Below are 12,970 nucleotides of genomic sequence, written 5' to 3'. Positions count from 1 at the left end.
TTGCAAACAGATGTAATTGATTTCCACATACAGTTTTTCTTTATACAACTACAGGTTTATTGACATTGTTTATTTTGTCGGCAATATCACACAAATCCATACCGTTATCTTCAACCTACTGTTAAATCCACGTATCCCGAACCATAACAACAATTATATCAAAATATTACTTATTCAAGTAGATGTTTTTGAACTTTGATATTTCAGTCATTATTAAAAACCTGTTAAAATGCTTTTCCTTACAAATCATAATAATTACTTATCAATATCTAACAATTGACAGAGTTTCACGTTTTAGTTTTTCCTTATGAAAAAAAAATTGTGTAGTTCCATTTTGATAAAAAAAAACATCCTACATGATAAACCCCAAAATCTAAAATATGCGGATTATAGTTATAAAATCATGTATAAATGTTATACATTAGTGTTTTAACATTAACTTAATTTATTACCAAAAAGTACGTTTATCATAGGTTTGTTATTCATACATTAAGCTAAATGTCATAGAGGGAGCATATAAAATATTAAATATAAAAAGATATAGTAACAATGTAAAAAATATGATTAACCAAAAGGAACCGTCTTTATTTAAGTGTCAAAAAGTAAACAAGACATTGGCGAATTTATTTCTCTAATCAATGTTTATGCCTTAGAACAACTTAAATATTGGTTTAATTCAAAAGCAAATAAGTGTAAATAAAAATAATCAATACCTGTCTAAAAGCAAGATAAACAATAATTGACACTTTTTATATTGTCAAACAAAGCTAATAGAAAAATTCGGATGAATTCTAGCGCTATATGCATCTGTTGGAAATGATAAACATATTTATTTAACATTTAAATGAGAACAATATTCTACCATTTTTGTCAACCAATGTTTAACAAAATATGCAAACAAAAAGTTATCAATAGACACTGAAATCATGATATTGAATATTGATCTCTCTTCGTTATATAATGGTGTTAATAAAACATATTATTATGTTTGTTAATAGATAAAATCCCCAACTAATGTCATGATATTCTCACGAATGTGTACATGTTTAATAGTCCTATGTCTTGGAATAGGTCAGAGGTCAGAGTGTATAGCTATAGGTCAGAGTGTATAGCTATAGGCAGCAGTTCGGTGGATCAAGGAAAGTTGGAATAGGTCAGAGTGTATAGTTATAGGCAGCAGTTCGGTGGCTCAAGGAAAGTTACGAGTTTAAGTCGGAAATCTTAAAAATTGGATCCTGAAATAACCAAGTACAACTCAAGTCTTAAACAGATCAAAAGTAATTAATTAAGATTATATCTTGTAACGATGATGAATTATTTTAGTTTCTTTCTGTAGACCAAGTTACAAATGAATACTGCGCATAGCATATTAAATACTCAATTAATGAGCTATCAACATTATTTTCATATTTTTGGTATTCTTAAATAAAAAATTATTTACCGTTTAGACAAAGGAAGAATGGAATACAGTAGACAAAGTCAAGTTTAAGTAAAGTCATTTTCTCCATATGACATATTATTCTATTCTTTTATTCAAAGTCCTACGCTTTCGGTACTCTACAATGAAGGGTAATAAGAGATATTACCTAACTATGAACTTTAGACAATAGTCAAAAAGTCTGTATAACAAATGGAAATATCGAGGAAAAAGCCAGAAATAGTGAAGCCACTGCAATGGTCCTGACTGATGCGAACATTTTCGATGGAAATGGTTGATAGAACCTTGGTTCCCTTGATTATTTTTTGATTAATGCAGGTTTTATAGTGCGCTAAACCCACCATCCCAATACGGTTACTTATTTCGGGTATATTACAAAATAATTCATTAATTACAACAGTACAAAAGATATGGAATCTGCGGGACTGTGATAATCACGGTTATGTGTTCATGATGTAAGACGAATACAGCTTTCAAAATTGCAAAGATTACATCTCTTTACAAATACCTAGAGAGTGGTCAGCAATATTTTTATGATCAGAATTCAAAAAGAGACAGTTGTTAAGATTGTTTGATAAATTCCATATTTAGAATACGTCATGAAAATTACAAAATATTTAACAAATATCAACAGACACTGTGTGATTATGTAAAAGATCACTTGGTAGACAGGTTTTAATGATGATTTGTCATAATATCTAATATTACAATTTATCACAATTAATCATTTGCCATTTTCTACAGAAATCATATTTTGACTTATATCATAGGTAATGTGTAGGAGTTTTGTTCTATGTATTTCCATTACTGTAAAGGCAAACGTGACATGTGCACCAGACGTTTGACAATAGATATAAAGTATTTAACTCGTAGTGTGGTTAATGTCTAAAATTCACGTAGGTATCAATACGAAATGATTTATTAACAATTATTAATAGGGATAAGATCTTTATTATCGGAGGAATCATTAGCAATTTAGAGTATGTATCAATCTTGCAGTGGCAGAATAATCTCCAAAGCGAATGCGTTGTAGTTGTTTCAAATTTGTAAATGATAGTCGCATATAAAGTTTGTTGTCAAGAGCCTCAAATGTAATCAGATGTGTCTCCATTGTGAAATAAGACTTGAACATGTATTTCCACTATTAATCCTTATATCATGAACGATAGATAAATCAGTACAGTATGTAATACGTGTATAATATGCAGCTGCAAGTAAAATCAATTACTAGAGCATAAGTAAACAGGAAAGTCTCGTTAATAAATTATAAGGATAAGGATTTTGTACATAGCTATTTCTTATCCAAAATTTGAATGAATCACAAACATAATTGTTGGGAATATTTGGATGTGTTTTCAAATTAGCTTAGCTAGATCGCTATTTTAGAATGTCGATGTGTCAATAAGGATTATAAAGTATTTGGTAGCATAACCTTTTACTCATACGATGTACGTGAATAAATTTCAATAAGGCAGCGATAATGAAATTCAATATCACGTTGTATAGTGTCATTATATGTACTTATATGTATGATGAATGTTTTATATTTAACATCAGAGCCAAAGTCATGACCCCAGTTATCTCGCTGTGACATAACAAGGAAAGTACGACTGACTAGATATAGTATATAGACTGTTATTTGAAGTTTTAAAGTAGGACCTGTTTCTTCAATATTAATTAAGGCAAACACAAGTAATAATGTAATTGTAAATCATTTATGTAGCATCGGGTTCAGAGGATTGAGAAATTGGAGGATTTAAAATTACCTTGAAGATTTGTTAAAATGTATTAAGCGAGGAAAGTCCTGTTTCCATGACAAATCCATTATTTTATACACCAGAAACACGTGGTTTTTTTTATTTCAAGTTGGAATTATACATACCAAATTTTACATGACCTTTTTCATATGCAAGTAACTATGATAATAGTATCCATTCTATAAACTTTTTGTATGAAATCGTGCCATGTAGTTTGATCGCATATTGTATTCACGGGATAAACAATGAGGACTAGGACAGTCTACAACGACGATTAAATATTATAATCGAAAAAAAAAAACGTGCGCAATAATATCGTAATAATAATGTAAAACGCATACAGTATGCATATTTGTAAATTAGACTAATATTCAATTATAGTTTAAGCCTTTTGCACTTGCATTGTTTCTAAAGAACAGGTAACGAAAATTATTTGTTGAACTATAAAAATGTCATTGAAATAGAGACTATTTGTTTAATTGACTCACAATTTATATGAACATGCAGTTTATATCCAGAATTCCACACAATTTACAACATTCCAATATAATATATCCGTCTTTCAAGAAGGAGCCTAATCAGACCCCATACTAGTATTATTTTATTGATATCCATGCGAGATAAACTGTATATACTCAATAATTTATTTGTTCAGTGTTCGTAACAACGTAGAAACAGTTAGACTAATTACGTTAACAAACTTGATAGCCACCAAAATGGCATATTATTTGACTCTGAATTAGTAAGTATTATGCTGAAGTAAATCAAAATAAGTGTAGAAATATGATGACAAGCTGAAAATGTCGGGTCAGTATATTTCTTCAAGAAGTTATGGCAGAACTGAAATACTAATTCATATACATACGAAATGATGATGATAAAGTATTCGTAAACAAATAATCAAACTAACGTTGACATTATGATTTTTACTTCATTTCAACAAATTATGAATGACGATTGACGTAAAAAGGATACATTCTAACTAAATCTTGATATTTAATACTGTTCCAATTTACAGATTAATAGCAAAAATTATATAAAATCACATATTCATTTTTTATTTGAATATACAAGAAAATGCCCTTTATATATATTATAAACTTCGATATGCTGTATACGTGTTTCAAGGAGTAACCTCTCATCAGCAGTTACTGTAAACCTAACAGTTTATTCCTTTTGATTCGACCTTTGACCCTTGCTATATTTTCATTGAAGTCACTTTCTATGTTATCATTACATATAAGTTTCTTCAAAATGATGTGATGAAAACAGGGAAAAAAAGAAACCAGTATTTTTTTTTTATAGTTTTGTCGATTCTAAGTAGAAAACAAAATTTACTGCAGCTGGTCTAACTATAAAAGCATTAGTCTACAGACTAAAATTTATATGTCTGTTACTGTTAGGTCGAATTCGAACAGATAAACTGAATACTTTTATGAAAAGAAGGTTTCAATAATCAATCGAATTAATACACATTTATATATCTGCAGTGTAAAATATTTACTATCCATCTGCCGTACTATATCTGTACAAAATAGATAGCGAATAAATCTTTGACATTTCAAAAAAAAAGCTTAACCTAGAGATTAGTGGTGAGCCGACATATCTTATTTTAAAATAAAACCACTTTTTTTCAAGCAATATATTCTCTGGAAATAAATAGATAAAATCATTCAATTCAAAGCACATTTCATATCGGATTGTGTTTGTTAAGATACAGAAATTATAGTTTACAATCTTGTAATAAATTGGATGGATTGAACCTTAATCAGCATTGTACACCTTCTAAAACTTCTCAAAATATTGTTAAGTGAGAATACTGAGCATCCAATTTGGTAAGTTTCTGATAGATGTCAAAATATTGTCAAGTGAGAATACTGAGCATCCAATATGGTAAGTTTCTGATAGATGTCAAAATATTGTCAAATGAGAATACTGAGCATCCAATTTGGTAAGTTTCTGATAGATGTCAAAATATTGTCAAGTGAGAATACTGAGCATCCAATTTGGTAAGTTTCTGATAGATGTCAAAATATTGTCAAATGAGAATACTGAACATCCAATGGGGTAAGTTTCTGATAGATGTCAAAATATTGTCAAATGAGAATACTGAACATCCAATGGGGTAAGTTTCTGATAGATGTCAAAATATTGTCAAGTGAGAATACTGAGCATCCAATTTGGTAAGTTTCTGATAGATGTCAAAATATTGTCAAGTGAGAATACTGAGCATCCAATTTGGTAAGTTTCTGATAGATGTCAAAATATTGTCAAGTGAGAATACTGAGCATCAAGTGTTGTAAGTCGTTTGACGTGTACACTTGTGTAATTCAACCATTTACTGTAAACACTATTACATGTACATGTACAGTTTACGTCATGTACATACACGAAGTATGAAATATATATCGATATTTTCCACCGAGTCAGATCTTATCTGCATTGATAAATGATAAATCCATTTGATAAACGATATATCGTTGATATGTAAAATCAATCATAATATTCAGAAATATTGATATCAATTTAGCATGTGAGATTCTCCTTGGCATTTAAATGAACCTGGTGTATTTATCGTCTTGATACACGGATACTAATCGAATTTAATTTGTTACTGAAGCAAAAAAAAAAAAAAAATGTTCTCAATTTACATTTTCATCTATTAGTTCCTTTCATTTTGTAGGTATAGAAAAAATCTTATCAGTATTCTTGATCATTTTTTACGGTTTTAGAATCAGAGCAACAAGACCTGGTCTTGTATCAAGATTCAAAGTCATTTACACTGTGTTCCAATGTAAATTCTCTTAAAATCTACATGCGAACAAACAAATAAAAAACTACAATAAATTCCTAGTAAAAGTTAAATACGCCAAATCTTCATTGAATCGAAAGACATTTCTCTTATTCAAGTTTCCATCCATTAAGACAACTTGAAGACACCTCTACTGTTTTAACCTTGAAAAAAACTTGTCTATGAATACATTAATACTGTGTCAATTTGCAATATTTTTAGTTTCCTATACATACATGAATCAGACCTTATATACGATAAGGCAGTAACTAACAGCTACACTCAAGTTAATGATACGACCCTCCTCTTTTGTGTTTTTCAGAGTCAAACCTTTTGTACAATTACAATGTAATCATTTTTTATCTTTCCATGAGTGGGTATTAGGATTTTACGAAGGCTTAGATAACGAAATTCTAAACATCAGTAAAGAAGTACGGCAAACATTTAGTTGATGTGCTACATAGCCGGAAGTCACATGGTTTATAAAGCTGAAGCTGTAAATCAATTGTTCCTATTTAGCAGTGCCAAGAATGAAACTTTGAAGATCAGCTTTCTGGTAAATACCAATCACTTTAAACATTTTGTCGTTAAAAGTATGGACGGAAGAAAAGTTTTATGAAATATTAAAGGGACCTTTTGCCTTTCTCATTTTTAACTCACCTTTTGATGGGATCCGACTGATTTGATTATATTATATTAGTACTTTGAATTGTCATGTTCAACCGTATTCAATTTGGTTAAAATATAAAGTTTGGAAATTAATCATATAACGAGAGTATCAAATTTTAAGTTCTAATTTTTATTTACTGAATATACAAACAGCTTGAAAAAGATATAATCTGAAGTAGACATTGCTTATAATTGACAACAGCATATTTTATAATGAAGTTGTATCATCAAATTTCTATGTGAATCCCATAAAATCTTCTACAATACTTGTACTGAGCCTAGGTGTACAAGACGTCACTCCTAAAATTAAACATAACCCTCTTTGTTATTTTAGTTTAATTTTAAAGGCAAATAATAAAGACTATTATAGGACAGAGTCTTCATAAAGGTAATCAATACAAATTTAACCTTTGACCTTAGAAGCAAAGCGAGACTGATTACAGTCTGCGAGGAAATGAACTTGTAATATACCGAGTAAGGATCTTCACAAGGTTCTTTAACGAAAACAAAATGTTTATTCGTTTATAGCTCAAAGTTTTTATCTTAATGCTTTATTAGTTCATGAAGACCAATAAATCCTAGTTGATGTAATGATGATTATGTTAAAAAATTTGGTCTTCTTACAGGTTACACCTGCCTCGTATTATCGTACATTCTCTCCGTGACGTATCATTTCTGTATGATGTGATTCTGCGACACACTAACTTGCACGTGCATGTAGATGTAGAGCTCCCTGCTCTTTTTACGACTTTGCCAAAGCTCCAGACAACACGTGACACGTAACCACCAACAGCTTATTTCTGTTCCTATAGAATGATGGAACCATGCAAATAGCTGCATTGATAAAACATTCATGGAAACTTAATTCCAGGTCTTACACACATTACATCAGTATATACTTCAGATGAAACTGTCAATAGACCATGAAAAAAACCTCGAACTCGCAAATCTTTATAATTCTGTTGTGATACTTTTTTTAAGCCATTAGTGAGTAAAAAAATGAATGTCTTGTCTACAATTTCAATGACTGAGTACGACCATGAATAAGTAGAAAAAATATTGAAGCAGTTCATGTCTCGATTGCTTATAGACGGAACATATTCTTCCCGAATCTTGGACTGATGTAAAATGTGTCGCTCTGTTGATACTGGAAGCTAGATGTTTACACGCTCGTTTAAATTGTTGTTTTATATTTGTTTTGATTATCACTGGTTAAGATTTTTATATATGGAGCTTACAACAACATATTTTTTCTGTGAATAATGTTTTATACTGTTTTATTATGTTACAAACTCGTAAAAATTTTAATTTTACACTTGGTGCTTTTTTCTTAAAAAAAGATCAAGTTTTTGACTTACAGTTTGTCCGCTACTGTTATTCAAAATATGCAATTTGACCTGCACTTCGGAATAACTTTTTGAGCAAGTACATCATCATTCAAATTTAAGAAAATGCAAATCAGCATTCCGCAGTAGTTACGCAGAAGAATTGAGACGCGTTATTCGGGTAATATTCGACAATCACACCAAGAGGGTTCCACTACAACCAAGACTTACCCGCATTTTGTGTGTTTAACTTATTCACTTCTCCTTCATGAACACGAAAGGCCTAACTTTTCTGATACTTTAAGATATTTTTTTTTGAAAGTACACAAATGCTTCACAAGTCAAAATAGACTTATTCGTTACTTTAGCTGCAATCATTGATAAGCAAGTTGTTTTGAACAATTTAAAAACAACAAATAAAATAAACAAACAATGATAAATTATAGTCAAGGCATATTACACAATCTTTTGGTAAATCGGTCACTTTTCTTTTCTCATAAATGGGATGCCATTGAACTTATATAGACTAATTATTCAAAATTTGACAGATTAATATTGCACATTCAAACGAGAAGAAACCAATAAAACATTTCTTGATAGTCCATGGTATCATTACTGACAAAAGATGTACAGAACAGAATGTATGGGGGAGTTTGATTAGTTTTCATATGACCTAAAACTTACCGGTGCTATTATAACTACAGAATAATATCAATGAACTATATAATGTCTTTTAAGAAGAAATCCCTGTAATGATCGGGTAGAAACTAAAACCATATCTTCACTAATAAGTGAGAAATTATAATGGAGGCGTAATTTACGGTCAAAAGAATTTCTTTAAAAAGAGCATAACAAATATACAAACCATGAGTTGACCTTGATCTGCCAATTTCCTTATTTACCATATCTGTTCTCATTACAATTATACGGAGAATATATTGTGTAAATAATGACCTCTTCGGAAGGAAAGTCTCTGCACAAAGCCTGGTTTCCACTTGAATGTGACTAGACAGTAATTATAGCAGGGCAGAAAAACATAAAAACTATAATTGTTATCGGTATTACATTATTTACATGCTAAAATTGGGAAAAATATACTACTAAATCGTGGGCAACCTTGATATTGTATTATATAAAGTTACTAAACTTCTCTATATCATAATATGTAATAAGAACCCGACATAACGAATCGATCAATCTGATCATCAATCACTTTCCGATCACAAATCGAATGGTAATCAATTGATTAGCTCTGTTAATCGAACTCTAAGTCTTGTCGATCAAACTTCCGAAAGAGTTTGATCGATGAATTTGATTGGAAATTTCTGTTCGAAATATGATAGATTACTAAAAGTATTACTGAAGTATGTTCTTCAGACATATTGAATTGTTCCTGCTTGATTAACGACTGGTAAATAAGGTAAAGGATTACTTATCGACAAAAATCTATCATTTTGTAATCATCAAAATCATCGATCAAACTCTTAAGATCGAAAAGTGTTCGATTAAAAGAGATTACCAATCGATTGTCATTGGATTTGTGACCGATAAGTGATCGACGAATATAACTCGTTTCTTGATGTCAATTAAATGTTAATCTACAATCCTATTATCTGTCTATGAGGTGACTGTTTTAGTGAGAGTCCTCATATGTACTGAAGGCTAGACGGTGCCCGTTGTCGTGTTTTATCTTCTTGTTTTCATACTTATGCCATTGTCTTCATATAAATATGTCTCAATGTATTAATCAATCAAGAGTAAAAGAGGGGAAAAAGAGAGCACATTGTGGTACACCTTGTCGAATAAAGGAGCAACACCTTATACTTTAAATACTTGTATCATTGAACTTAATTGAACAAACATGTCATAAAAATGCAAATTGTTTAAACAATTTGTCACAATTAAAATTTTCCTAAAGTCTACTTCAATAAACCACAATCACGTTGTAAAAATAAACTGTCAGATTGAAGTGAGTATGGTGAATATTAAGCTACGTTATGTTAAATGGAACATAATAACGATTAGTTTGTTCAACTGTTGAGATGTGAATTTCACCCCTTTCATATCCCTAAAGTATAATAGGGCACATTGGAATCACCAAACCAGATCGTCTGTCAATCTGTCTTTTACCATAGGCAATGTTAAGAGGTGCAAATTAAATTTTCATATTTATTTTTTTTTAAGGGAGACCATATTTAATACATTTAGTGGATATATGTTCGTAATTTTACTCAAAGATTCCTTGGTCAAGCAAACTGTTAAACATAGTTAAATTTAATTTCTAGATAATTGAACATAAATAGAGGCGATTTTTAAATTTTAAATAGATTCTATATGGACTTTTCACTGTTTCGTCAACTATAAAAAATATAAAATGTCTTTAACATTTGTTAAAGAACACTTATCTGACATCATTTTCATATTTCAAAACGAACATTTTTTCCCTTGTAATATTATAAAAAACTATAATTCCAAATTACATTTTATAAAAATTTTTTTTCGCCGATTATCTTCCCGTTGAAAAAGGATTGTTACAATTAATGTTTGTAATTTTACCATAGATTCAGGGTAAAAATTGCTGTAAATAATTTAAAGAAGATTCTTTTTACATCATATCCAACACTATTTACTCATTGTAAATACATATTTCTTTATGATTTTGCAAGATGACGGAAATGAATGTGGTTACCCTTCCTTAGGAATTGGACTGTAAATTTAAAGTAGCTATATAGTACGTAATTAAGTGACGTAGGAACTAACTACGAATATAATAAGTCAATAATAAATGAAATATTCCCGACCTCGAACTTATTGCAACCAGAAGAAACTATTGTTTTGCTTTTATGTCATGACACGCAAAATGGCTACACAATAAAGACATCAGTTGAAAGCAAGCTAATAAAATTTCTATAGAAAAAACTTCCTATGCATCCGAGTTATTAAGCTCCTTAAAGAGGCATGGATTTAGACGCAGTAAAACGAAAATATCTTTACATGGTTCAAAATTAGTATTTTCTGTTATATTAAACCTGTCAATAAAATCAAGCAACATAACATTCAAAACATCTCCTGTTAACAACTAAAGTTTGAGGTCAGAGTTCATTTTGAATGGACTAACAAATATTGTATATGGCATAACAGCATTCAACTTGTTTTACATTTGACTCTTGATTAGCCAAATGGAATATGTTAGAACTTATTCGGGCATGGTAAATATACATCCTATGAAAGTGACCAAAAAAATATTAAGAGCATTTACAAAATCCTTTTTACAAAAAATTCAAATCGAAATGAAAGCACTTGTTTCTTATGGAACTATTTTATAGAAATCTTAATATTACAATGGAAGCTAATTAATCTGAGTAATTTCATCTAGTACATGTATATCCTGTTATTGGAATGACGTTTTTGTGTTTTTGTAAGTGAAATTGTCTTTGTTTCTTATAACCAATTGATTTGAGAGAGACTGTTGAAATTCAAAAATGTTTTGTTTAACAACGATTTGCAGATTGTCGACATGTGAGGCAACAAAGCGCATAAGTCAAGTTTTCATTTGAAAATAAATATCAAATACTGAAGATTGAAGAAATTATCACGAAAAACGACTTCTTAACAAACAAATTCAAAACATTAAGATCTGGTAGGAAACACTGTGACTTGTGGAAAGACTAACCTTGTTCATGATGCTGACATTATCATTAAACCGTAACTGTTTGAATTCAAACATACTAGTAGAGGTACGCAGACTCCGATCATCAATAGAGGTTTGTGAATTAGCTCCACTGGCTGGTTTATCTGGATTATGTCCAGTTCCCTCCATTGTTGACTCACAAATCTCAGCTAAAAACTTTTGTCATACGCGTCAACGGCACAAAATGTCCTTAATAAATGTTGATTGATTTGCAGTATGTTTCCTGAGGTTTATTTACTTCATTTGAGTACACACGATGAATATCAAGTCATGGTGGCTTCTTGATTATGTAGATGTCTCAGACAAAATATGACACATCTGACATTGTAATATAATTACCATTGAAAAAGTTGTAATATAATCAGATGAAATTCATATTTTTTGTTTTCAAATTGCACTTGTTATTCAGAAAAGGAAAATCTGTGAACGCAAATAAATTACGATTGTCAATTAAAGGGTCAACAACATTTAAAGCTCCGCTGCCTCCAGAAATAGTTAACGACAGTAGTATACGAGCACCTTCACTCGATGGAACTCAAAGGCAGGGGTATTTATATTTCATTCATTTATTGCACAATAGTTACTTACGGCAGTGTAGTAGTATATTATCCTTATAAGACAATGAAGATTTTCAAAAAGATCCTGTAAATAATCGTCACAACCATTTGCCTTCAGTGCTTAGAGATATATTCTAATTTGATAAAATAGTTGATACTATCATACTAAATAGCATACAGAAGGAAATTACCATATTGACTATATGAAGGCAGTAATGTGAGTTCAGACAATCGTATAGGGTCAGTCACGTGAACCCAGAATATCATAAGAGCTCAACTAGAACCAAATGTATCCACAGCAATTCAATCGGAATGGAGATTTTTTAAATTATTGCTTAAAGTTCCCCTCACATGCAAAATACATCTGTAGTAACAATTACCATTATTTTTGACCAACTGATCAGGGCATTGTATCTATGAGTATGAACAGTAAACCGATGAAGGATGGAAGGACTAACGTCGGATAAAAGATCCTCTCCCAGCACTCAAACAATAGTGCTTATAGGTTAATAGTTCGGCATTTTATAATACGTAATCTAAATATTATGATTACAATAAAGCATTTCATTCTAAAGACAAGGTTAGAAAATAAATAGGTAACTGTTACCTGTAATGAGACAGACATCTGTAAAACAACAGTAAACAACTACAATAAAGCGACAACACCATTCATCTTATAACACAATGTTACATAATTTGTCGAGGAAAGGATTTAGACAATTTTAAAAGGTCTTGGTGTCAC

General features: G+C 30.4%; 1 protein-coding gene across 6 annotated transcripts in view; it reads right to left on the bottom strand.

Annotated features, from left to right (window-relative positions):
• LOC148609035 (uncharacterized) overlaps positions 1 to 12,970 on the bottom strand; it is a 51,250-nt gene extending 38,280 nt beyond the window's left edge. For 3 of the 6 annotated variants that reach the window (XR_015914758.1, XR_015914759.1, XM_088542337.1), the window contains exon 1: positions 11,654 to 11,911. Coding sequence is in view for 3 of the 6 variants with exons in the window: in XM_088542337.1 (XP_088398463.1) it covers positions 11,654 to 11,800 (147 nt within the window). In the remaining 3 variants the exon portion in view is untranslated. Of the gene's footprint in view, positions 1 to 3,683; positions 3,847 to 11,653; positions 11,912 to 12,835 lie in introns of those variants that run through there. The other 3 variants (XM_088542340.1, XM_088542339.1, XM_088542343.1) reach the window with 3 other exon arrangements.

Source organism: Perna viridis, chromosome 8 (genome assembly GCF_037379345.1).
Source record: "Perna viridis isolate PV_CMFRI_1.1 ecotype Kerala chromosome 8, ASM3737934v1, whole genome shotgun sequence".
Taxonomy (NCBI): domain Eukaryota; kingdom Metazoa; phylum Mollusca; class Bivalvia; order Mytilida; family Mytilidae; genus Perna; species Perna viridis.
The sequence above is the reverse complement of the archived record's forward strand: the minus strand, read 5'-3'. Positions and strand labels throughout refer to the sequence as shown.